The sequence below is a fragment of the Buteo buteo genome, chromosome 4, assembly GCF_964188355.1.
Source record: "Buteo buteo chromosome 4, bButBut1.hap1.1, whole genome shotgun sequence".
Taxonomy (NCBI): Eukaryota; Metazoa; Chordata; class Aves; order Accipitriformes; family Accipitridae; genus Buteo; species Buteo buteo.
In genome coordinates, this window is record NC_134174.1 from 46829114 (window position 1) to 46854821 (window position 25708).

A 25708-nucleotide genomic window follows, 5' to 3' on the forward strand; every position below is an offset into this window, starting at 1 on the left:
AAAACCTGGATTTGTGTTGAGCCTTGGTAAAAGTTGTTTTACATTTTCCATTTCTGAGCAGTTCCACCCCTATGAATTTTATTTGAAAGTAGGCTTTAGTTAGCAGTGTCACTTCTGATTGTTCAAGATGACTTCCCCTCTGTTTTTTTGCTTTGTTTATTACCATGTATTTTAAACCTCTTTGTAACAGTAATGAATGCGTTTCCCAAATGAAGGGAAAGCAGAATGAGCAATGAATATTTTATGTCCTGCTGAATTCTCTTGAACTGCTCCTTCGTCCCTCACCAACTTCCACATGCTCTTAATGTTTTTCGCTTGCTGCCTCAAATGAGCAATGCCATAATTTGAGATTTCTAATTCAGTGAGCATCTCAGGCCACCAGATCAGGAGACAAAGTTTGCTGATAGAACGCGTCTTCCTTATGCAGGAATTGAAGGCATAGTACATTGGCCCTCTGAGAAGACTCTTGCAAGTGAAAGGGTTACAATAATTAATGCTTCCTGTTATCTAGTGACTGTGTTTCACCAGGGAGACGTTTCTCTGGGGCTGGAATCTTAAGCAATCAAGTTTATTCTAGACAGCAAAGATCAACCTTGTTGAAATTTGTACGCTGTTTGTAGGCCAGTCATTTTGGCTGTCATCTTGCCTTACTTTAAAAAAAAAAAAAAAAAAAAAAAATTTAAATTGGTTGCCTCTGTCTCTCCTAAGCCAGTGGAGAGAGTTTGGGCAACTCAGTGGGTTATTCCTGTCCTAAGCCAGGTCAGTAGGGTAAGTGCAGTGCAAGGAAACCTGGAGCAGCAGTTCTGGTTGGATGTCTCATGTTTGTTTGGTGAATGCTAGGTGAGATGAATCCATATACAATATTGCCCATCAAAGGGAACATGTCAAGAGCAAGATCAGAATTAGTTTACCAGTTTAAATGGCCTGATTTCTGGGATTTTTCAGGGGCATTGGTTATTCTGCATGAGGTGTTCAAATATGTTACTTTTCAGAGGAGCTGGACATTGTAGGATATGCACTCAGAATGCTTTGTGACTACTATTGTCTCAACTGTCCCAGTGTGGACACTGCATAAAATTATCATGGTTTGGATAGTCAATGGACTGTTCTTAGCCATCTTTAGATACACCAGTCTGAGATAATTTGTTCATGTCTCTAGAAAAGACCCCATCTTGAATCCCAGAGTGCCCCCAGAATCTGGAGTAGTAGTAGTCAGGTAATCGGTGATGTGGCTAAAATGAAGAAGTTTAGCAAAAGAGATTTAGTCTGAGTTCTGCTCAAAGCTTGGACATGTTTGTATTTGTGAGCTTAGTTGAAGCCCATTACTAAGCTATTTCCAATCAGGAAAGACATGGTAGTCTGGAAGTTTATTTAAAGTACTTCGAAGAAACCTCCTCTACTCCAATGGTTTCAGCAGCTGAGCTGTATCAACCTCTGCCTGCTATAGATAAACAAATATATGCCTGGAGTCCTATCTGAACTGTTCCTCTTGCAGCAGGCTCCTTTCCTAGATTAAAAAAAGTACCCTGATTAAACCACGATTAACAGGGAAAGGTGCCTGTCAAAAGGAAGTGCTTGTCTCCACAGAAACCACAATGTTTTGGGTTAATTGATCTTTCTTTACTCAGGACTGACTGGGAGCCTCCAGACAAGAAGGTGGACACCAGAAAATACCGAGCAGAGCCCAGGAGCATTTATGACTATCAGCCAGGAAAGTCCTCAGTTCTGAACAATGAAAAAATGGTAACGTTTGTTTTATCCTAGCTTGGCTTTATCCTGTGACTGTAAAATACTCCCCAAGTGCTTGTCAGTTCCATTTGAGTAGGATTCCTTATGCTTACATTGCAGTGCTTGTGTGATGTATTTCCTGTATATTTTGTTTTGAAAACTGTTTTGCATAACTTCCTAACATTTTTGTTCTCTATAAAGTAAGATCCAGGGGGACTGAGAGGCTTCTTTCCTTTTGGACGTGTTGTTTTCTGTGTTAAGTATGGATCACTAACCCTAGTTTTTAATCCATGTTTGACACTGTGACCTGTTCAGCAGCTGTTTTACCAGCTGTACTTTTTCTAGGGCACAGCATTAGTTGATGCAGGAGGGTTGAAGGCATTATGCAACAAAGCAGGCTGGTTCTTCTGATGCTTTAAACACAGAATGACTAATTTTTAGACTGCCTGTAATGTGCGTCAGGGGATGCCTCTGAGGTACATTAGGACATGGCCATCACTCCTGGGCTGCTTTCTTCCTCAGCTGGATCTCACCACTTCTGTGGCAGGGGTGGCAGAATGGAATGTGAGCTGGCTCCCCAGCTACACCAGTGTGTAACCTGGATTATTAAGTGAGCTGTTACTAAGTTCAGTTTGAATTAGTAAATAGTGCTGTGAATAGTGACAGCTAGGGGACATACAAAAGTCTCATTCTGCAGGCTTGGCTGAGAACACTTGGCAAGGGGCAGGGCAGAGAGGTGGTGCTAACCTGGTCAGCCAGTCCTGCATAAATCACCACAGCTCACTTAAGGTGTCCTTCAGTGGTACAAGTGTGACACTGTAAGTGCTAGAAAATACTGAATGAGGTTGCTAGTGAATAGCCAGTTTGGTACATAAAGATATAATTGTTCTATATAGGGATGAATTTGAAGGATTCAACTAGAAGTGCTAATTGCATGTGAGATTCCAAATGTAAACTGGACTTTGTGCCTTAACAGCTCAGGCATTGATCCCTGTGTGGAGTAGGTAAAGGAATGCTCCTGAAAAACCTGCCAAGGATTTTACACAAGAGTGAACAGCAATTTAAATCAATAGAAATGTAAGAATCAAGTCTGATCTGGGACCTAATATTTCTCCTTAGTATTTTGGTGGGTTTTCTCTTTTTCCTTCCAAGTGCAATCAAGGTCCATCACTTTTTGAAGATCCTGCAACCAACTTCTTTTCACATCCGTGTCCCTTCATTGACTTCAACAAAGTTGCTCCTGGTAGGAGTGTCATCCTAGTGCCTATTGAAAAGGTCAATGAATGACTCTCTCTTGATCCTACTGGGCGTTGGCTCAGCCCATTAGAGAAGTGCCAGTGAGGAGTGGTTTGAACACTGTATGACAACTCCATTCCTGCAGTCCATCCTGGAGCAAGATTTCTGCTCTATAAGTGGCAATTTTGTCTCACTGTAAACAGCCAAGATTAAACCTTGCGGCAAAAGGCCTCCTTAGTCTGCGTACCTAAGCCTTTGCAAAAGGTCTGTCATCACCAGTGGCAATGTTTACATGTTCAGATTTCATCAGGTACTTAACTGAGCTCTTGAATCAGAGACTAAAAGACACAAGCAGGACTATCATCAGCATAATTGAGAGAAATTGTGCAGAGCTCATCAAAGACAAGAAGAATGTGATAGCCGTGTTACTGCCAATGTTATTTTTTGAGCTTTAATTTCAAACCATAGATCACAGAAGAAAGAAGGTTTTGAAATAGTGACTTCATGGTCTCCATCAGTCTCATTAAATACAACAGTAATATAGTGGTTAGCAACTAGATCTTTCAAGGAGGCTACAGGAGATCTGTGGATATCTCCTGGTAATCACACCCAGAGCTGTGACTATCAGAATCCCAATCCAAAACCATTTCAGAGCAATGAAGAGCCTCCTGTTGATGTCAGTGGGCATTTTTTTGATGTTAAGGCAGTTATATAACAAGATGAGTACTTATAGTTGGAGTAAACTAAAAAATGGAGGCACTGCTTCTTTTGTGCCTTTAAGAAATAGCCAAATCTTCCTCCAGGCCATCAGAGATCAAACATGGTGTAACCACTTATCTTTCAGATTGAAGCATTGCCCCTTTTTCAGCATCAATCCTGTGCTCTTGTCCTAGAGCTTTTTTTGTGATGCCTAAGGGCTCTGGCAGAGTCTGGGACATCTAGCAAAGCCCAGCACTGTTGGGAACTCCCCCTTGTCTCAGTAACTGCATCATAGGACGATTTGCATCAGGACACTTTGGATTGGCCCTCTGTGCATGTGTGTGGCTCATCACTTGTTGTGATGAAGCGCTTGGGATCACACTGGCATATCAGACATAATATATGTATATTTCTAATGCACTGAGATCCATTATGTCTAAGACTAGGTATACTGAAATGCAAGAGTTAGCTAGTCTTTTGGGGAGTGGCACCTCATAACCCTCAGCAATGGACTTTATTCTCTTATCTCATCAGTAGTGTTTTTAAACAGTTACAACTAGTACAACTTTTTTTGTTGCATTAAAACAGATTGTATGAACAAAAGGGAATTTCCTTTTCAACTGTACTGTTTTCTGTCCTGTCCGATTTTTCCTTCATTGTAGTTTTGTCTGATTCTCTAGTATTTATTTGTGAAGAAACAAGTAATATTGTCTCTCTGTCCATCCCTTCAGAGACCTCTCAGGGATGTGCTCTCTCTGACTTGTGTCTCCTTTGATTTAGAAAACCACCTTTCACTCTGTTTGCAGTGTATAGAACAGGGTTTCTCACATATTCATGTGCTGTTAAAGATGCAGTATTTGATTCAGGTCTCACTGAATCTCTCTTTTTTAACCAAATAAAGATTAAAAAAAAAAAAATTAAAGTACATGCAGCTTTGGACTCGATGGAAGTGTCTGATAGTAGGACCGAAGGACTGGTTGACTCCCAGCTCTTCCATTGAGTCTCCCTGTGACTCTGGGCAAGCAGCATAATCTCTCTCTGTGTGGGTCTCCTGATCTGTAAAATGCAATTCATTCATATTCATGTTGCTCACAATGATGCCATTAGGCTAAACTGATGTTTGCAAAGCAATTCATGGCCTTTGTGAGAGAGGTGCTATAGAAATTCCAAATTACAAGGTTAAATATCTACATTTTAGCATGGAAACCATGGGATCTGCATCTCTAACAGTCCCTTTCCGTGTATTCTTTGCATAATGTTATCCTTCTCTTTCTTCCATTCCCCTATCACCAACTCCTTTAGACTCGGGATATAAGCCCAGAAGAGATAGATTTAAAGAATGAACCTTGGTATAAATTCTTTTCGGAATTGGAGTTTGGGAAACCGGTAAGTTTGATAGTTGCGATGACCAATGAAGTCAACCTGCTTTTTTTTTTTTTTTTTTTTTTTTTTTTTTTATGATTGTCACGTATCTTTGCTAGGCCCTAAACCTGGAAGAGCTGCCTTCCTCATTTAAAAATGTGATTGTTCATAACGGTAATCTGGTACTGGCGTAGAGCAGCTGTTCTGTGACCACTTTAAGTATTTTGAAGCCTTTTACAAATGTTCCCTACCTTCCAGCCATATGTATCAACAAGGCAATATTTTTCACCATAGTTCAAACTGCATTTTTGTTGTTAATGTTAGAAGTAATGCCCTGTTCTCATTATTGAAAGTCCTTATTCAAAGCCCTCATTCTCCCTCTGCCTAACAAGATCTAGGATGGTTGATAGGTAGCTTGAAGTCAAGGAGAATCACTCATTTATTCCTGGCCTTGGCTTGTAAACTGTAGGTCAGTAATTCCCAGCTATCCATAAACAGATCATGACCCTGTTTCCTGCTCATTTCCTTATGCATGTAGCTGCCCATTGCCTAAATGGGGAGCATCCGTCTGTGTTGAATAGCCCTTGTCATTCCCTGAAACCAAAGGAGTCTGAGAACAGTGTGCTTGCTTTTCAGATGGAGTTGTGTTGCTGGGCGGGGGGCGGGGGGGCAGGGCAGGAAAAAGGCCTTGGTTTCCCACTCTGGAAGAAGATGAAGCAAAGCTTAATTATTCAATAGGACAAAGGACATTTTGATGGAGGGAGCACATCAGTGGTTATGGCTACTGGAAAAAATGTGACTTTAAAGCATTTTATGGCCTGGTTCTTACTGATTAAACACTATTAACTTCATTATTAAATACTGTTTAATAAGCTGCTCTTACTGCACCAGAGGGTCAGTATCAGCCTCTCACATCTATTCAAGTGTAGTGGTTGTTTCTCCTTTCTCCTTGAGTTCAGTTGTCAAATGCCCATGCATACCATTTTTGAGTGCTGCTGAGATTTCCCTTCATGTACAACAAAACAGAAATACGTTTTAAGGCTCAGTACTGGCTTCAAAGGCAACTGCACATGGACACCAGAGAGCAGGCTTTCTTTAAATCTAGTCTTTGTTCTTACAGAAGTGACAAAATTCCTCTGCACAGAATGTAGCTGCCTGAGGTTGGGTGCCCAGTCTGATCACATGATAGAAATAGTGTGATTTTTGCTGAAAAACGAACATGTACAGTGGCTGGGTAGTCCATTCTGTCACAGAAAACTATGTTTTATAGCTATAGACCTTCCATCCTAAGCTAAAGAAGGAGCTTCAGCAGCGTTTGAGACCCCCTAACTTTTAGGTAGAAGAAGTCAGGTAAATCACACCTCACTGAGGCTTTTAAATGATGTCAGTATAAGGATTTAACCCTTCACAAGTTGTCATGGTTTAAGATTTCCACAAAGTGAGAAGAAACCTGCTTCTCTTTGCTGCTATGTAATTAATAGCCATACGCTCTTGCAGTGAATGGAGGTTTGTCATCTCTGTGACCCTTTGAGTTAGTATAAGTTAATGGAAAATGTGTCAGAGAAAGGAGAACATTTATGCCCTTGGGCTGTTCCAGAAGTGAGGGTATATCTGTTCCTAAGAAGCGTGCATTTGTGCTTTTAGTCATGCAGTGTTGGCCTTACTTCAGAAGAAGGCATCTTAGGCTACACCAGCAATCCATCTCTTGTTCAGCAGAGTGTTCTGGTAACAAGTTCCCCACCTTTCTTGGGGCACTGTTGTTCAGGGCTGCTTTCTTACAGCTTGCCTTGAAATGATATCCCATGTCAACTTGCTTTAGTTCCAAAGCCATGCAACCATGCTCCCTGATCAGCTATGCCAACCCCTGAATGTCGTACTCTGTACAGAGTGCTCCAGCATCAGGCACTTGAATGAGGATGCCATCTCAGACTTTTATAGCTAGCTACTCTGGAACCTGGCAGAAATTCAGCAAAGCTCCCTGTGAGCTTCATTACCACAGCCAAAAGAGTATGCTTTTTGTAGCTTTGCTCACTCCGGTCATGAGAAGACTAGATTTTTGTGACCAGCTAGTGGCTAAGCCTCATGTCTAACCAGAGAGTTTCAAATGATGTTTGCTAGCACCTGGTATTTTCAAAGATCCTCTGTTTCTCCCAGCTTTTTTTCCAGTGCTGGAGATAATGTGTACTTCTACAGACATGATTTCCCCTGGTTTTCTGACTTTATTTGCAGCTATATGATGTGGGCAGGAAACACCTTTGGTAAAAGGGAGCACAGGATTCTTGTGAGCCTGTGGGTGTCCAGAGACACCAGAATGGCTAGGATGGGGCTTTCCCCATTGAGGAAAGCACATGAGCTTCCTAGGGCAGCTGAAGCGACACTTTGCTGGACCAGCATCCCAGATGCATTTCTGGCCAGCTCTGTGGACAGGTGCATGCCCTGCAGACAGGTAGATCAGTCTCTGCAGCATGGATGTGAAATCAGTGTGCTGCTGAGACTGAATCCCCCCCCATGCTCCTTCCTTCTTTCCTCCTGACCCATGGCTCCACAGCTCCATGGAGCCCATCCACAAAACTTGACTTTTGGTCAGTCTAGAGCTTGGTTGTCTTCTGCTGTGATTGCGGGATCACACACATGGGCACTTTGTCCCAGACCTTCCTGAGGCAGCACTGAGTAAGCTCTTTGCTATAAATGGAGAAGCAGGGGACTGGAAAAAGGGGTGCATGTCCTGCCTTCTCACCTCCTTCCCTCCAGTTCCTCCCTCCAAATCTCAAACCTAAATCTTTGCAACACCATCTACCCCCATGCAGCTGCTGATCTGATGGATAAGAAATAGGTATTTAGTGTTTGCATCCACACAGTGGCTGTCCAAATGTAAGGTGGGGCAGGTTCAAACTACAGATCCAGGCAGTCTAGAAAGGAATTTGGATCAAGACCCAAGTGTTGTAGCTCAGTCTCACCTTTGATAGACTGACACTGGGAGATTCCCTGTCAGTGACTCAGAGGCACTTTAATAATCTAGTCACAGAAGACAGTATGGACACAAAGGATGATGCTAAGCTTGCCAGCCAACAGAGGTTATTTTTGTTTGGAAACGGAGCAAATGTATTCTGATTTCGCAAAGTAAGAACAAAGTCTCTCTGAGCATATCAGTGAGAAGTGCGTATCTGGTGAAACGAGGATATTAGCGTGGCATTATTTGGATAGGAGTATCAGGACAAAGGTCTTTCACTTTTAGTAATCCTCCCTGGTATTTACACGTGCATCCAAACAGGAAAATCCTATTTTGAAATCTGTGCCTTCACCTATAGGATGAATTTTAAATAACTAGTTCCCAAACTTCCATGTCTCCCACTCTCTCCACCAAAAACCACCACAAACCAACCCCCAAACCAGTGAAATAAAAAATAACAACTCTGCATTCTCATTGCCCCACAATGCCATCACTGGAAATTCAGCCATTTGTTCACATGGTATGTATTCATACTCTGGTGGGGGTGGGAAAAATTCTCCCTTTTATTTATCAAAGGCCCTTCTTTTACCCTTTCCTTTTGAAAAGAAGAATGAGCAAAACAAATGCTTTTTATAACTGTGTGGTTTTTTCCCCATTTTGTTCTGTTTTGTTTTTGTTAAGAATGCTTTAACCACCAGCTGTGGGCTCCTTCTAGAAAGCCCAAAATCCCTTAGAGTGCCTTGCAAAAATAAAAATTTCCTCAAACACTACTGATGACAGCCCCTCCCAGACTGCATGTATGCTCCCTTTTGCCTCCCATGATCTCTTGATATTTGTGCTATAGCAGATTTATCCCTCTATCTCTCTCTCTTTCTCTGTTGTGTTTTTTTTTTTTAATTTCTTTTCAGTGTTGATGCAAATCCCCTATTGTATTCCCCCTCTGTTCTAATCCAGTTTCCATATTGTCTGTGATGTCTTTCCTTATCTTCATTTCCTCATTTCCTTCCTCTGCTTTCCATCAGCCTCCAAAAAAGATTTGGGATTATACTCCTGGAGATTGCTCTATCCTTACTAGAGAGGATAGAAAGGTAATTGTGTCTCACGTACATTGTACTACAGCATCTAGCGCGTATGTATGTGTGTATGTGATTTTCTTTTTTTTTTTTTTTTTTGTAGTATTGCTTGGGTTTTGTGTGCTTGAGAGTGATTTTTTTAAATTGGGCTTAAGCTAATTAGTCTAACAATTAAGTAGCTAGTAAATTGATTTAATAAACAATTCTTAAAGCATAATGAGACATAATTTAGAGTGGTGGTTTTGCTATCTTGACTTGCAGTGATAATTATACTAACAGCATATTGCATATTGTTACAGTATCTTTTTTTTTTTTTACAGGTGGGTTTTATAACTTTATGGTTTGTAGAATTAGATTCTAGTAGTCCTGTGCATCTCTTAGTTTTGAATGTTAAATGCCTAAAACTATTTCCTCTATTATGATTGAAACATGATTAAGTGCTAGTGAATTTCTGTGTATTGTCCATACCATCTTTGTCTTTTTTCAATTAAAAAGGCTCGCTTTTTTTTCAAAATTAACGTTCTTTTGGTTTCCCCTAACCCTAAGCATTATTTTCCCATTCTTCTTCTCCTTCTTTAACCAGACTGATCTAGAAAAAGACCTCTACCTCTACCAGACTGAGTTAGAGGCAGATTTAGAAAAAATGGAGAAGCTTTATAAAGCGCCACATAAAAAGACACAGAAGGTATTTCCTATTCTTTTCATGCTGCCAATCCCTGCTTCCAAACTCTCTGCTCTAATCTATTCACTGCTGGATGATTATTAAATGAGGTTGGGATAAATAATGGTTCTGACCGTTCTGACTGCATGGCTTGCTGTGTCGCTGTCAGAAATAATAGAACATGATGCTGAGAATCTGGCTTGAAATCCATTTCAGATCCAGTGATTTCCTCTCACCCCCATTCCCTTTCAGCTGCCCCCCACCCCATCCCCCTTTAGGGTTTTGAGTTCAGTATCTGCAGAGAAACCCTCTCTATTTTTCACATGAATAGGCAGCAGCAATCAGCTTAAAATTCTTGGTTGGCGTCACGTCATCATCTCGTGCCTTTCAAGTGTGTTGCCATCTACCCTCCCTTCACACAAGCCCTGCTCTCTGCTAGAGCTCACGCGTACCCAAGATTTGGATATTCCCAAGAGATTTTACACAATTTTCCTTATGCTGTACCTTGCTATGGCCTTCTAGGGCAGGTCAGCTGCTGCTGCTGTTTCGAGGGTCTGCAGGACCCGAACCATGAAATGATAGATTAATTTGGTAACATGACATTTTTTCTATTTTTTTCTGTTGTGTTTTTTTTTTTTTTTTGAAGCTGCGGCATTTCACCAGGACTTGAAATAGCTGCTTTTTCAAACCCAAGATTTGCTTTTTCTTCCTACGTAGGAATCCTCAGATAGATGAGGGGACACTAAATAGAGCATTTCTTCTAAAATTACCTTCAATTTTTTAAATAATGTGCCTAGGAAGTGTTAGATGGATTTAAAGCAAGTGGATAAGAACTGGCTTTTGCTATTGAACCTGTGCAGCTGGCATTGCTTCTCTTAAGTAAGGAAACTGAACTGAAACATTGCTTTTCTTGTTAGTGCTTTGATATTTTTTTTGAATGCTGAGGAATGTATTGTGCTGCAGAACTGTAATATACCTTTAAAGCAAAGGCGGGCAGTGACCCATTGGGGAAAAAGCTTGGGGAAATAATTATGAGCATGTGTCTCCTGGTCATGGCCCAGCTGGTTATCTCTTCTTGCTTTTGGCTTTATTCACAGTGACTCATTTGGAGACAAAATAATAGGGGCTGCAAAAAGGCATTGGCTGTGCTAAAAACCTGTCACTGCCCTGGAGGAACTCAGGAAAATTGTTGCTTTTCTGCAAAGACATTGACGGCTTAAACTGTATTTAGACTTAAATCTCAATGTCTCCTAAAGGCTAATATTCAAGCAATAGATGGAAAATTACTTAAACAAGCCTTTTTCTTTCTCCTCACATGTAAGTGTGTATCAATGACTCCTTTGTTTGGACTTTTGCAGAACACAGCAGGTGTTACTCCTCTGGAAACTTCCACAGACCATTCTACCTAGTAAGTTTTCCAATTGCTTTTTCGTGTCTCTCTTACAATCTGAGGGCATGTAGAACAGGGTTTTGGGTGTTGGAAATGGGTTGGCATTATTTTTTGGTGATGGATATAGACAAATGCCTGTAACGTGAGAATTATACACATGCTTTAGATGAGTCCAGGTACAATATCTGCTCTTTGATCTTCAATGAATTTTGCAGCAATTACATGAGCGATTGCATTGTCCAGATAAGAATTGCTGATTGTACTAGGCAGTGACTAAAAAAAAACCAAAACAGACAGACCTTGAACTCCATCTTGATGAAGTTTGCAAATTGACTGTACCTTCATGCAAGTAGCTTTACTGCGTGGAATAAACAAAGTTTCTTTCTGTTACACATGTATGATAGATTGGCTCCTGTTAAATATTCCCAGTTATGTGCACCAGATTAAAAGGATGCTGTTGATGGAAGGTAATAATTTTCCAGCTTCCAGGAAGGGAACAGTGGTAGCAGTAATGATATTTCTCAAAGATCTAATGTGGCACTGCTTTCCTAGAGGAATATGTAATAAAGAGTATACTCTGTCTAAATGAGTTGTACATGGAGCTGGTTTGTTTTAAAAGAGGAACACAAAAAGAAAAAAATATTCAGAGCAAGATGCTGAGCTGTGCCGAGTTACTCAAGCTGTGGAGCCAGCTCCTACTGCGAACCTGCTGCTCCTTGTAATTGGAATGAGTGCTTAATGTTGTCTGTAGGCACAGTGATCCCCTCTGCATGGATGGTTTGTTAGGAAAAGCATGTTCTTCTCCAGACGTCCATTAATATCACACATGTTCACTGCCCCTCTGGGGCTGCCTTAGAGGTCTTCTATACTTCTTTCAACTCAGTTCCCTTCTGTCTGTTCATTCTGCTGGGAAACTCGCACACTGCTGCACTTCGCTATGACTGTTTAGTTTTGTTTTGGTAGGGAGAGAGCAACAAAAAAAAAAAAAAGGAAATCTCAGAGATCAGCATAAATAGCTTATATTTGCCAAAGACTGGTAAGGTTTCTACCCATGTTTGTGCCCTTTCTGATGCCACCCAAAGCATGCAGGAGTGCCAGCATCTGAGCCAGTGGAGGGGAAGCAACCTGGGTAGGCTGGGAATGGGACACAACAGTGAGACCCAGTGGAGTCACCCATTCTTCCCTGCCCTGCCTTTGGAGAGCAGAGAGAAAAGATACCTGGAGTTTATTGTCTTTTTTTCACTGTTACTCTTCCTTCCATTCACCTGATTCTGATCTTGCAGACTGCTTTGGCCCTAATACAGTACTGCTTGCTGACCCTGATAAGGGAGCAAGTGGTAAAGGGACTCTACCAAATGCCTTCTCTCTCTCCTCCAGGTGTATTCCCAAAGTAGGATCTTTTTAACCCTTTAGTTTTTAACAACTAGGCTAAAATGGTTTTACCTCCCAGGTGAGGAACCTCAAGGCAGTCATTATTCCCTGCAGCAACTGGCAGGGCTTCCTCGGCAACCTGACAAAGAGAGGCACTGGGATAACCCCCATAAGATATAACAGCTTTGTAGCTATGGGTCTGTTTGAGCATTGCCAAAATTGAAAAAGTGACCTTTCTTTTTCATGGTTCTTTTCACAAGTTTTTACTCCAGAAAGTAATTTATGGGACTGCATATGACATGGTTTTCCTTGTCGGGAAACTAAAATCTTCTTTGTGATCCAGACATTGTGTAATCCACCTCCATAGCCAGTCCTCTGATGTGTTTGAAAGCTTTCTCTTTACCCCGTAAGTACAGCATCTATCCAAAATAAACAGATGCATGTACAAATTTATCCACAACAAGCAGGCATAACCATGAGCATTTCCACACTCACATAACTTTGAATCACTCCTGGACATCATGATGTAAACCAGCTTTCAAAATGTTTCCATGAATTGGCAAATGCCCCATTTTTTTATTTTTTCAAACTTTCCAGCAGTCATGTTTTAGCCCCAGAATAGCTTTGTGTGAGACTCCATCTTATTCTGAAGAACCTGGTTGAGCACAAGAACTGGTATCACATCAGCTTAGCTTTTAGGAAAACATTGTCTGCCTGATTGCTCAGTAAGTCTTTTGTATGTGGAAAGGCCATTTATACCATGGCATTGTCCTTTATTTTTTTAGAGAGAAAAGAGTGAAATCTAGAAATCAGATGTGGGGGCATACTTGTGCTTAGATTCATGACTGAGGAAAGGGATTTGTAATAAATGTCCAGTCTTTAAAAGCCTAAGAAATTAAAATAGTACTCATTTTAACAGCATTTTGTTTATATATCTGCATGGTAGACCTAGAGTCTGGGATTTTTCATTCCCTGTAGTGGAAGCCTGAGGCAAAGCTGAGCAGAACTGTGCACATGTGGGAATTTCTGGGCATTTAAAACAGTGGTGTCTATAGTCCCGTATTGTTGCTTCTCTGCATGGTCCCTCACTTGATGGGCTTGAGAAATCGCTCTGGGAGTCTTGAACTGTGGTGTTAACTTGGAGGCTGAACTGGTTGAGATGAACTCCTGATCAGCTGTGCTTTGTAAGCAGGGGACAGGCATGGCTAGTGTTTAAGGAGAGATGGCTGGGAGCTGGAAGATGTTCGTGCTACTTCCAGCTAGCCAATGAATTGCATTGTGTCTGCAAAGAAATGCATCTGCTCTATGACTCTGTTGTCTCATCTGTAAAATAAAGGAGGAGTGCTTTCCTGCTGCCTGTTTTCTGGGGGACTGAGCTGGGAGAGTTCCATCAGGTGGAGAATGCTATGGTAGTGCCAAACCTAGAACATTATCACAGTGTATTCATAACCTCTTCATTCAGCACCAGTTCTTGATACACAGTCTATTCTGGGTTCACAAGTGTGGTTTTCTCTTACTTTGCATGAAGCTCTCAGCAAACAGAAGTGACCCACTGGTGTCCCTCCTCCTTTTTTGTGTTTTCCAGCTCCACATGTTCACCCAACTACCATGCAGTAAAGAGGGAGTCAGAACCAGCACTGGGGGACCCTGCTGGCTTGGAGAATGAAAGACAGATTTACAAGAGTGTGCTGGAAGGTGGAGATATCCCATTCCAGGGGCTAAGCGGTCTCAAGCGACCTTCTAGCTCTGCTTCCACAAAAGGTAGGTGGTCAGGGTACTAACCTCTTCTCCACTCTGCAGAGAGTGTCAAAAGCCAGGTGATATGGGGCAAACAGCTGCAGGGTTTAGAGTCCTATTCAAGTCAGTTGAGGTTTCCTCTGTCCTTCCTCTTTGCCATCTCCAGTTTTCCCTCCTTTTTTCTCTCAGACCACACTGGCCAATATTTTTCATGACCCCTTTATCTGATCCAGGTTCCTCTTACCAACAGGGACCCGCTCCCTCCATCCAGCACCTTAGCCACACCCCACACCCTCATGTTCTTCCTTGAGGCTGCTCAGGCTGGCCTTGCTATCCATCTGCTCCCACTGCCTTGCCATGCTAGAGCCCTTCCCTGCCTTTTCTGCTATTCTTGCTGCGGTATCTCAGCAGGTCGCACAATGTCTGCTGGCCTGGCTACCCTGGTGTAGCTGGCACCATGTGCTCCACAACCTCCTGCCTGCAAGGGGTGTGCAGAGAATGCATGGGACACTGTGAACCAGCAATGCCCTGCAGACTCCGAGACAGCGAGGCAGCAGAGGCTGCTGCATCTCCTCCCTTTTCCTCTCCCTATCATGGACTCTCTAGAAGATTAGGACAAGGAAAAGTCTAACTCCCATCAGGGAGTTGTATTGGGGAATGTATCTCTGAGCCAAGGGCAAGCTAAAAATGGCTTGAGATGGGGAGAGGACTGAGGGAGGAATGCGTTCGGTTTCTGAACTGCTCTCCCTAAAAATAGTACATCACACCAAAAAGGTCTCTCTCTGTCTCCATCTTCCAGCTATTTTCAACATAATGTCAGGCCTGCAGGGCAGGGAGTCAAAGTGGATCTGAACAAAAAAAATCTGTTCAAACAGTTATTGGTCCCCAACCTGCAATTGAACCTGAATGGTTATTTTGACATTTGAGTTTGAACTCAAATCAGAAACAGACCTAAAAACTGCAGTCTCAGCTGAACCCTGACTGGATCTGACTTTAAAAAAAGATAATGTCCTGATCTGACTCCTTGATTTTTAAAGCAAACATGGCCAACCACATTGTCTGGAGGACACTCAGCTTATTCCTAGTATGGGGAATCTCTAAGCAGGCAGCTCTTGGGCAAGGCCAGCTGACGTGGTCGATTGTCTTCTCCCTCCCAGGAATAAACTGTTTGGCAAGCACTGTGGTGAGACTATAGTAGGTGTGATTAGAGGCTTGGTATTAAGCCATTTTTGCAATGTTAGTGCCTCTGCATTCTTGCTGACACCCTGATCCTGCCCAGAGTTCAGCTGCCCTTTTCCATGGTGCGGGAGCTTCCCTGGAAGCTGATGATGCTTAGCACTTTTTAGGAGGGTACCTTCAAAGTGCTCCAGATCTGCTTCTGGCCAAGCCTCTCATTCTAGAGATGTTAGCAACACTTCACCTACTCCCGTAAGCACAGCTTGTTGTCCAGTTTCCTCCTGCTTGTCTTTATGTTTTGGAACTTTGTTTCTTTAAAGTGCATTTTATGAAATCCAAGCATGTTCTTTCTCCTTTCTCAATAGCTTTCTAGCATTTAAGCTAACAGGTTGTGTTTATTTTATTCTGCATGCTTACCAGTGGATCGTAAAGGTGGGAATGCTCATATGACTGCACCCTCTTCAGTTAATAGCCGAACCTTTAACGCTAGTCATGCCGGTATGTTAGGTCACGCATGTAAACATAAGAAGCCCTTATCAGCTGCAAAAGCCTGCATTACTGAAATCCTTCCTTCCAAATTCAAACCCAAACTAGCAGCTCCAGCTGCTCTTGTGCAGGACAAGAAGGGTATCTTGCTGTCTCATGAGAAAGCTCAAAGCTGCGAAAACCTTTGTAGCTCCATTGCCTTGTTCGATAATAAAAAAGCTTTCATGGTAGACATAGGGGAAAGCATAGAAAACATGTTGATGAAGTCAAAGCAGGAGTATGCCATCAAATCCGGCAGCACCATGAGCCTGCAGGAGTATGGCACCAACTCCAGGAAAGGCTACCTGTTCCCTGCCTCCAGGAAGAGTGGGATGGAGTTTACAATGCTGTATAAAGACATGCACCAGATCAACCGGTCCAGGATCCATTTGGGCACAGTCTCCTCATGCAGCGTGAGGGATATTGCATCTCAGTTTGAGAATGAAGCAAAGGACAGAATGGAGCACAGCCTTAGTCGAGAGGATTCAGAGCAGATCCCCAAACACACCGTTTCCTCCCGTATCAGTGCCTTTGAGCAGCTGATCCAGAGATCCCGATCAATGCCCTCGCTTGACTTTTCCACTGGACAAAACAAATTCACTGCTTCTCTCCAGTCTAAAGCTTGTCTGAGTTCTGCCTACTCTGCAGAGTTTCTTCTGGATTTGCCAAAAGCACACCAAGAAGAGAAGAATGCTGCCAGCTTGGCAGATAAATCCTCCCACTCCTGCAGCAACGTGGAGGACACAGCTTCAGATGTCAGTGATGCCATCCCTATGGACACACTTTCAGCTTGCACAGATGAGATAGATCTCCTCTCAAATGCATCCAATGACAGCGGCAGCAGCAGCAGCAACCTTAATGGGCCTCAGAAGCATAGAATCAACAGATGCAAAGGCGCATGCCCAGCTTCCTACACCAGGTTTACTACCATCCGAAGGCATGAGCAGCAGCAGGCCTCCAGGAACCCTGATTCCAAAGGGGATATCTATGGGGACAGACACATACTCCCCAGAAATGTCTACCTAATGAGCCCGCTCCCCTTCCGATTGAAAAAGCCCTTCCAAAACAAATCCTGCAGGACTCCACCCCCAGACTGCCCGGGAAGCCCAGCAGTGCCCAGCCCTGAGAACCCAGACGACCCCATACAGCTGCTGGGGAGCATAGGAGGCAAGAGTCATCACTCCCAGCACCAACTGTGCTCCAGAAGCAGGCCTCTAGCCCCCAGGCGCCTGTCTTCCTTTGACATTGTGGAGAGGCTTAGCTACTTCCCCACCATGGGATCTGGCCAAGATAGCTTCATGGGCCGGGCTGACACTCCTGACTCCTTAAACAATGGGAACCCTGTTCCATATGCCCTCTGTCACAGCCTGGACACAAACAACAACCCGCAAAGTGAACTTGGGACGTACCTAGGAGGTGGCTTTTTGTGTTCTTTACCAGTACCCCTTCATCTGTCTTCTTGCTTCCTTTCTCCTCCCCTTTTCTTCTACAACCCTTGCATTTTTACTCCCCACCTTTGCATCCCATGACTCTCTCTGTTTTTTCCCCTAGTGTGTCTAACGTCCTTTACGTGTCTTGCTGAGCATTTTTGTTCAGGACTTGTTAACAGCTGCACTTCTGAGAAACGATTTCCGCTGCCTTTCTAATCACATCAGGTTCAGTTTGTCTCTCAAGCAGCTCCGGGGATGCAAGAATCTCAACATGAGATGTTTCTAGTCCTATATCATTCACACACATGGGAACATAAAACAAACCCAGATGATTTGCTTTAAGGAGCAGTTTCTCAAGGTCTAGTTGTGTGTGTGTGTGTGTGTGTGCGTGCGCATATGTGTGTATTAAATTTTTCTCAACAGTAAAATGCCAAATCGTACTGTGATGGCAGCAAATCTTTTCTTCACAAAGTACTTCTATGTCTTTACACTTTCCTGTACTGTTATTTTCTCCCTGGTTTTGGATTTTTGTTCTCAAGTACAGCCCAAAAGGGAAAAAAATTAAAATGGATGAATTATCGACATCTGATTGGCAATTTGGTCAATGGCAACTGAAAATCCTTACTGTCATAATGGAAACAATTTGTTTAAAAATACCTATTTTTTTCCTTTCTGGTTATGCTAGATAAATCCATCTGTATTTTAACTTCCTTATGTTGTTTTGAAGTAGATTCAGAATCACCAAGGCATTTTGCACCAGTTGATTACATGGAAACTCCAGAAGAAATTATCCGCAGACGGCATGATGATAAAGAGGTAATGCCCTCCTTTATGGCCTAATAACAGTTGTAGCAGCTCCACATACAAGAAGTACAGCATTCAGCTTTATATAAGGACAGCTTGTATGTCCATGGCTACATACATTGGAAGTTAGAGCAACAAGCTGGAACTAGTATGTTTTATTACTACCTCTGCCACTGATTTAATGTACGATGTGTAGTCCAGTTTAGCGTTTGTTTAAAATGAACCTGATGGTTCTTATCAATTGCACAAAATGATATATGGGGGCTTTGAAGAATGTAAAAAGGTTGGAGATGTATGTGAGATGTGGTACAACACCCCAGTAATCACAGATAAAAATGAAATGGTTATTCTGTGGGTTGAGTTTTTATTGTTCTCCAAGCAAGCCACTTGAGTCAGTATTAATCAAACTGGTGAGAACAGTATTTTTCTTGTGGGGGTCTTCAGGTTTTGAAGAGCAAATGTACAATATTTTAAGCTATCAGAAAGCATGAGGTTTCCCCCCAGTGCAAATTATAATTCTTTATGGTCTCTCAAGTTGTTGATGACAGAATATAGCAGTCCTTTTTGGAATGGCTGGGCAACACTGAGACAAACCGAAATAATAGGAAAGCCACATAGACTTTTCAGCACCAATGTATTCAAGCTGAGTTAAAGAAGTTATAAAGTGATTGCTTTCCAGGAAGCTGGAATTAATTTTCACTGCCTGGGGGGAAAAAAAAAGTTTTTATTTTTAGTGTTAACTTTCTGAGTTCAAATAATGTTTATGTGTGCTTTGAAATATGGTATAACCTGCTCTTAATTCCTATGTGAAAAATATATTTTTACTGTCTTCTCCCGTGAAACAGTAATCCTTCCACTTGCAAAATCCAGCACTAAAACGTGTGAGAGCAAAACTCTGAATTCACTAAGACCTGCTGGCTTCAAATGAGTTAGCACAGAGCTGAACTCTTCAGCCTACAGTCAGCCCCAAAAGGTGGAAGAATCCTTCTGCCCAGGTAGTCAAGAATGCACATTTCCATTAGAGTGCCAGAGACTTCAGAAGCCCAAAATAATTCTTTGGGGTTTATTTACTTTATTTTACGAAGTGTATTACATGAGCACAAAGGAAGTATGGGAGCACCTGATACCTGAGGGTGGTTAGGCACTCTCCCAAGCTCCTTGCAAAGCTCAGGGGAGTCTGGTGCCTCGGAACTTAACTGTGGGGCTGATTCGGGTCTCTTGGAAGTCAGTGAGAGAAACTCCTTATTGGTTGAAGGGGGTTTGGATCAGCCCCCTGCATTATCAGCAATCTTCTTAGAAGCTCCCAGGACCTGGCCAAAACTTAGAAAAACTCCTCGTTGACTTCCATCAGCTGTGGATCAGATCCTCTGTATGAGCTGGGTTCAGTTATGCCATAATGGTGATGTACCTTCTGTGCTTGCAGAACAAAAGGATATTGCGTAGTTAGTAGAATCAGTATTTTATGTTGAACTGTAAAATCCCAGCTATTTACTGGGACCTCAGAAATTTTATTTAAGTCACATTTATGGCAGCTTTTGAATGCCTTTAACTAGATGATTTACTGCCCATTTTATGCAATTTTATGGCAGAAACTTTTAGAGGACCAGAGACGACTTAAACGTGAGCAAGAAGAAGCTGATATTGCAGCTAGAAGGCACACAGGGGTTATTCCAACGCACCATCAGTTTATCACTAATGAGCGATTTGGGGACCTCCTAAATGTAGACGATACAGCAAAGAGGAAATCTGGGTCAGAGGTCTGTTTTAGTTACCTCAGTCTGCTGCTTGACCCAAAGCAATATTTGCCTCTCATAGTGTTGTGCTTTAGGCCGACATTAGCTCTTTAGAGAATGTCGTTTGTTTTTTTTCCACCTTCCCCTTTCCCATTCTGGCTTCATTTAGATCTGCTTTGACTCTTGTGCCTGGTAAATTAATTGATATCTCTACCAAGCTGCATACGTTAAAGCATGCCTGCTGAGAATTGCTGGTGCACACCTGTGATGCATGCCTTTAAATATCAGCTACTTTTAGTGAATCAAAGGCATTCTACATCTTTTGCATCATATTGCTACATTGTCTTCTTGTCTGTGCCTTATGCTTAGAAACTTTGTCTTGTTGATCCTGGCCATGTGACTGTCTCGTTTCTTTTAGAAGTAGATTGTTTCTTCTCTTGAAAGATGCTTAATGTCCTTTAGAAACAACTGGAAAAAGTCTCAGCATGTTTCACTGCGTATGACCTGGTCGGTCTTTCTGAAAGAGACAAAGGAGGAGGTAGATGGTTTTCCCATGAGCCCAAGGCACTTTTCCTGAGGGCTGGATGCTAGTCCAGGTGTCCTGACCAAATGCCTTTTTCTGCCTTAGGGATTACTGCTGGGACTCTTGACAGCAGCTCTGGTTCCCCAGAGGTGCTGCACTGTGGTGGTGGGTGGGGTGGTCACTGTGTGGATGGAGTACACTTGTCTGCCCTTTATGTAGTTTCAAATGCTCTGGTGTCACATGAATGAGACTACTTCTTATTTTATGCTCTATTACCAAAATGACTTTAAAATTGTCTGAATATTTTGTGGCCATTAGAAAATCAACCGAGTAAATCAAGCTTTAAAGCCTAGGCGTGCTGTCAATGTCCTCTCTGGCTTTATAGCCACTGAAGACTTTTTTTTTTTTTTTTTTTAAGATACATGCTTAATTTATTCGTGTTTCCTCCTCACCTTTGTCTCTTTCCTGCCAATTTATACAGAGTACATGGGTCACACTGCAGGATTCAGCAGGGCCAGAAATAATCAATAAGAGCCACATCAAATAAAATCCTACTGTTTTTTTCCCAGCTGGTAAATTTTGCTTTTCCATTCACATCAAGGGCAATTTAGTCCCGGAGCCCCAGTAACAGTAGTTACTGGAGCAGCTTTCATTCAGCAGGGTTTGTCACATTTAAAAGTTTACTGCTGTTAAATCCATTTCCTGTAGAGCTCTTAGTTGCTGTTATACCAGAAGTTAGCACTTTTTGCCCTGATGGGAGAGACCCATCCAGCATATTTGGACTGTAGTACCAGTTGCACACAAGATGTAGCCGAATATGTGCATTCAATTTCTTCCCCAGACTAATGTTGGCTGTAGAAGAGGGTTGAAAAACCTAATTATTATTTTAATGTGTTGATTTTTTTGCCCTCTAGATGAGACCTGCTAGAGCCAAGTTTGACTTTAAAGCACAGACGCTAAAGTGAGTACTGCTTGTTACTACCTTGAGTGTTCTTCCTCTGCTTTTCACCCTAGGATGCAGCATTTATGAAGTGTCATGAAATTGGATTCATGTTTTGGGAGTGTCTTTCCAGCAGCTCAAAGTAAAGTTGTCCATAGTAAGGCAGGGAAAAGTAGTATGAATCCTGCAGGTTGTAGCCTCTAAAGGACCTGTAGGAAAATGTCTTCTTTCTCTGGGCATCTGTATCCCATGTGATTTTTAGGGCAAACCTGCCTACTTTACTGGAACAAGTGTGTGCTGTGCTCTGAGGGTGGGTGGAGCCATGGGTCTCTGGGTGATGTGCTCCTTGCATCTTGTAAGCAGGATGGCTGGGTGAGACCTTTCAGCAGCAGCTCTATCACTGCTCTTGTGAAGAAGACAGAAGTGATTCCCCTGCATGACATTGCTGTTTGTGCTCTGATTTAAGAGCTGGAAGAACTGTGTTAGTCAGTAGCTCACTGTGTAAATCTGCCATACAGATGGTCAGAAGAACATAGATATGCAGAACAGCAGCATCCTTTTCACTGTGCTAAGCATAGCCCAAAGTCAGCAAGGGACTTAGATGCCTAGCTTTAAGCATGTAGATGGGCTCTTGACTGAGGATTTTCCTGATTCAGGACCCATAAGGGTACAGAGTGGTCACTGTTCCCCTGGCATCCGTGGATACAACAGTGGATGTTTCTGGTGGCATTGTTGTAGCTCCAAGCCCTGTTGTGGTCCCTTGGGTGAATCACACAGCACTATTCGTTCTTTTTGGAGAACACTGCTGTGAAGAGAAGGCCTGGAAGGCCTTTCCCTCTGCATGAGCCTGGAGAAGCTCTCATTTTTACATTGCTAGGGAGGGAAGAAAGAAGAAGAGAATTCAGTGAAGGACCTGCTGTTTTTCTTCTGAAATGCTGATGTCCTGGGAATATTTTGTTATATATTCTATAGGTGATGATTTGTAATGATTTATAGAGCATCTCCCAGCACCTGTAATAAAACTGAGGCAGATGTAAGGTATAACTGTTGTGTCCCTTGAGCAGCAGAATGTAGCAGGGTGCCAGACAAAAGTAAAGGAGAGCTTGTGAAAATCATGTTAGGAAAGCCTGGGTTGTTTGTTCTCCTGTGGGTAGTAGGAGTAGTAGGTTTATGAGCCTAGTACAAGCTGTCCACAGTGGGAGTTCCTCAAGCTGCAGACATTCATAATTTTAGCGCTGAAGACTATAGATTGAAATCCCAATCATTAGTCCAGGTGAAGTCAGTGGACCAGAAGTGTAATCATTGCAGGATCAACATTGGCATGTGGGGGTGGGTTCATCTAATCAGCAAACTAGCTTCCATTAAAATCATGTGTCTCTTTGGAAGGCATGTGTGACATGACCTTTTTCAAAACAGGAATTGAGCACTGCTCCCCATATCCAACATAGAAGGCAACCAGTGGTATCTTTTGCTTGAGCTTGATCCCATTGCTGCTGGAGGGTGTGTGGTTAGTAGGGACCTCATAGGCCAGCTTTTTTGACAGGATGCCCAAAGAGCAAGGGAGTCCCTGCACATCCTGTTCTCAACATGTAGCTTTCACTTTGGGTGGAGCATGATTTGTATCAACAGGGCTGATGCAGACCTTGGTACCTAGGGATTGCTGGACGGAGAGAGAACTTGTCTGTTCTCCAGTGAAGTTCTGATGGAGTGCTTGTGTTGTTAACAGGGAACTTCCTCTGCAGAAAGGAGATATTGTTTACATTTACAAGCAGATTGACCAGAACTGGTATGAAGGTGAACACCATGGCAGAGTTGGCATCTTCCCACGATCATACATAGAGGTAGCTGCTTTTCTTGCAGGTCTTCTCTTTGCCCACTCCCTTTCTGCCAGTGACCAGTTTATGGGCTTTTTGTATGTGATTCATTTGATTCTGTTTGTGCATTCTAGCTCCTCCCACCAGCTGAGAAAGCTCAGCCCAAAAAGCCATCACCATTGCAAGTATTGGAATATGGAGATGCTATTGCTAAGTTCAACTTCAATGGGGATACCCAAGTGGAAATGTCCTTCAGAAAGGTAGGACTTTTGTTGTGATGATGAATTGAATCCAGACAAATGCTGAAGTTTTTTAACACTAGTAACTTGCAGTTTCCAAATGAAAGCTCCAATAAGATGAACTCTGTATTCAGGAAGGATTCCTTCTCATCACCCATGTTTTTACTCCAGTCATTAGGTAGTGCATTGCAGTGAGAGTGTTGCAGGTAGGCTGAATCAAGAAATGCCAATTGCTTCCTTAGGGCTAGCTGAGAAGGTACTTCGAGGGCAAGTGCTGGAAGCCTGGCTCTGCAAGGCAAATTTAGATATTTGGTGACATGTCTCTAGTCTGATCCTCTCCAGTGGAGATGCACATAGTCACATGAGAATAGCAATATAGAAAAGAAGGAAACAGGGTTCACATTCCTTTGTAGTACAAGTCGTATCATTGAGCACAGGCAAGCAAGGCTCAGTGGTTATTGAAGTGACTGGCTAGACCTGACTGCAGAGTGAAGGCATAGGAACGGGTTGTGTAATGGCTGTTCAGAGCAAAGACAGCCATATTTAGATTAAGTAACAGTGTTTCTCCATCTCAACCAGCTTTCTGTTTTGATGCTCAGATTAGATCTTGTCTTTCATCTCTTTTAATTATACATGAACGTGGGTCTTGCAGTTTGTATTAAGGATTTAGAAGTCACTTCATTTGTCAGCAAAACAGCAGACAGCACAGAGAGACCTAGTTTAAACTGCAGACCTGTGCGTACTCCCTATACACCTTATAGCCCTGAGAGTCTCATGGTCATCCTGAAACTGCTGGTTTCCACTTTTTTAACTAGCTTTAGCAAGTAGGGTCTTGAAAATGTGAGCATAACTGAGTCTGCAGACAGCCCAAGTCAGCACCAGAATATCTATCTACCTGAGGGGGGTTTGTAGTGAGGTGGGTGCTGGTCTCTTCTCTCAGGTGGCTGGAGATAGGATGAGAGGAAATGGCCTCAAGTTGAGGCAAGGGAGATTTAGGTTAGATATTATGAAAAATTTTTTTACTGAGAGGCTTGTCAGACATTGGAATAGGCTGCCTAGGGAAGTGGTTTAGTCACCATCCCTGGAGGTATTCAAAAAGCCAGTAGACGGGGTACTTCAGGACATGGTTTAGTGGGCATGGTTGATGGTTGGACTCGATGATCTTGAAGGTCTTTTCCAACCTAAATGATTCTATGATTCTATGGTCTGCATTTCCTCCTTCTCTGAACTGAAAAATACTGTTCCCACCCAGAGGTTAGGGTTAGGACCACATAACTGGGAAACAGGGGAGGCTGAGAGCCACTGATTGTTTTAAGTCAGCTGCAGCAAGATTAAAAATGTAATCTGCTTTGGAATGATGAGATACGTTGAAGTCTGGACTACATTACTGTTCCTTCCCATAGGGTGAAAGGATCACGTTGATTCGACGAGTGGATGAGAATTGGTATGAAGGAAAAATCTCTGGCACCAATCGCCAAGGCATCTTCCCTGTCACTTACGTGGAGGTGCTCAAACGGCCAGTGGTCAAGAATGCTGTTGACTATCCTGACCCGCCAATGTCCCTCTCCCCTAATCGCAGCATGACAGCTTCACCACAGGTATTTGGACTAGGTGCAGCCAGTTATAGCACCTTGCAGAACAGAGGGATGTTGCCATTGCTGTGCAAGAAGCAACAGCTGAAAAAAGCTGTAGCTAAGACTAATGTTTTGTGCAGTAAAAGCCATGTGCTCCCTGCAGTATGCTGCAACTGCAGGAAAAGGTGATGTTTCATTTACCAGAAAGGTTAATGAATGGGTCGTTTGGGGATTTGGAGACTCAGCTTTTCATCTCTGATCTGTAGCTTGAATTCAGGCCAGGTTGAAAGGGCTACAGTTGACAGCCATCTGAATAAATTTCACTGCCAGAGATGGAATGATCCAGCTCCTCCTGAGTGTGTGTTTACACTTTACAGACCTCCGCTGTGATGAGTGAATTTTTTATTATGACTATTAAAAGGGCGTCACAGGCTGTTACAGTCTGTAGGAGTCATTATGTTGATCCCAGTCAGCTTGAATCAAGCTGTATACTTCTAAATGTTCCAGCACACAACCAAGGTTTTGGGAGACAGGGTCAGGAGAGCAGCCTGTATTATTTGAAATTGGTGCTTAAATGAACTCAGGTTTTGAGAGCAGGCCAGTCTGGGATCTTCCATGAATATTAGATTCACTATAAACCATACTGCAGTTCAAACCAGAAATCAAAATGGCAGCAGGTAACTGTATGGGGATCCCAGAATGTTTGCCATGGAAAACATATCAGGGAGGCAGTGAGTCTCTAA

The 25708-nt window shown here is 42.7% G+C and overlaps 1 protein-coding gene across 50 annotated transcripts in view; it reads left to right on the top strand.

Moving 5' to 3' along the window:
- Positions 1–25708, top strand: part of SORBS1 (sorbin and SH3 domain containing 1) — a 180089-nt gene that overhangs the window by 140045 nt on the left and 14336 nt on the right. For 28 of the 50 annotated variants that reach the window (XM_075025836.1, XM_075025835.1, XM_075025841.1 and 25 more), the window contains 12 exons: positions 1629–1743; positions 4966–5049; positions 8998–9063; positions 9632–9733; positions 11068–11117; positions 14056–14231; positions 18066–18154; positions 19732–19899; positions 21313–21359; positions 23065–23179; positions 23287–23412; positions 24795–24989. In XM_075025836.1, coding sequence (XP_074881937.1) covers positions 1629–1743; positions 4966–5049; positions 8998–9063; positions 9632–9733; positions 11068–11117; positions 14056–14231; positions 18066–18154; positions 19732–19899; positions 21313–21359; positions 23065–23179; positions 23287–23412; positions 24795–24989 — 1333 coding nt within the window. The remainder of the gene's footprint in view (positions 1–1628; positions 1744–4965; positions 5050–8997; positions 9064–9631; positions 9734–11067; positions 11118–14055; positions 14232–18065; positions 18155–19731; positions 19900–21312; positions 21360–23064; positions 23180–23286; positions 23413–24794; positions 24990–25708) is intronic. The other 22 variants (XM_075025823.1, XM_075025853.1, XM_075025855.1 and 19 more) reach the window with 6 other exon arrangements.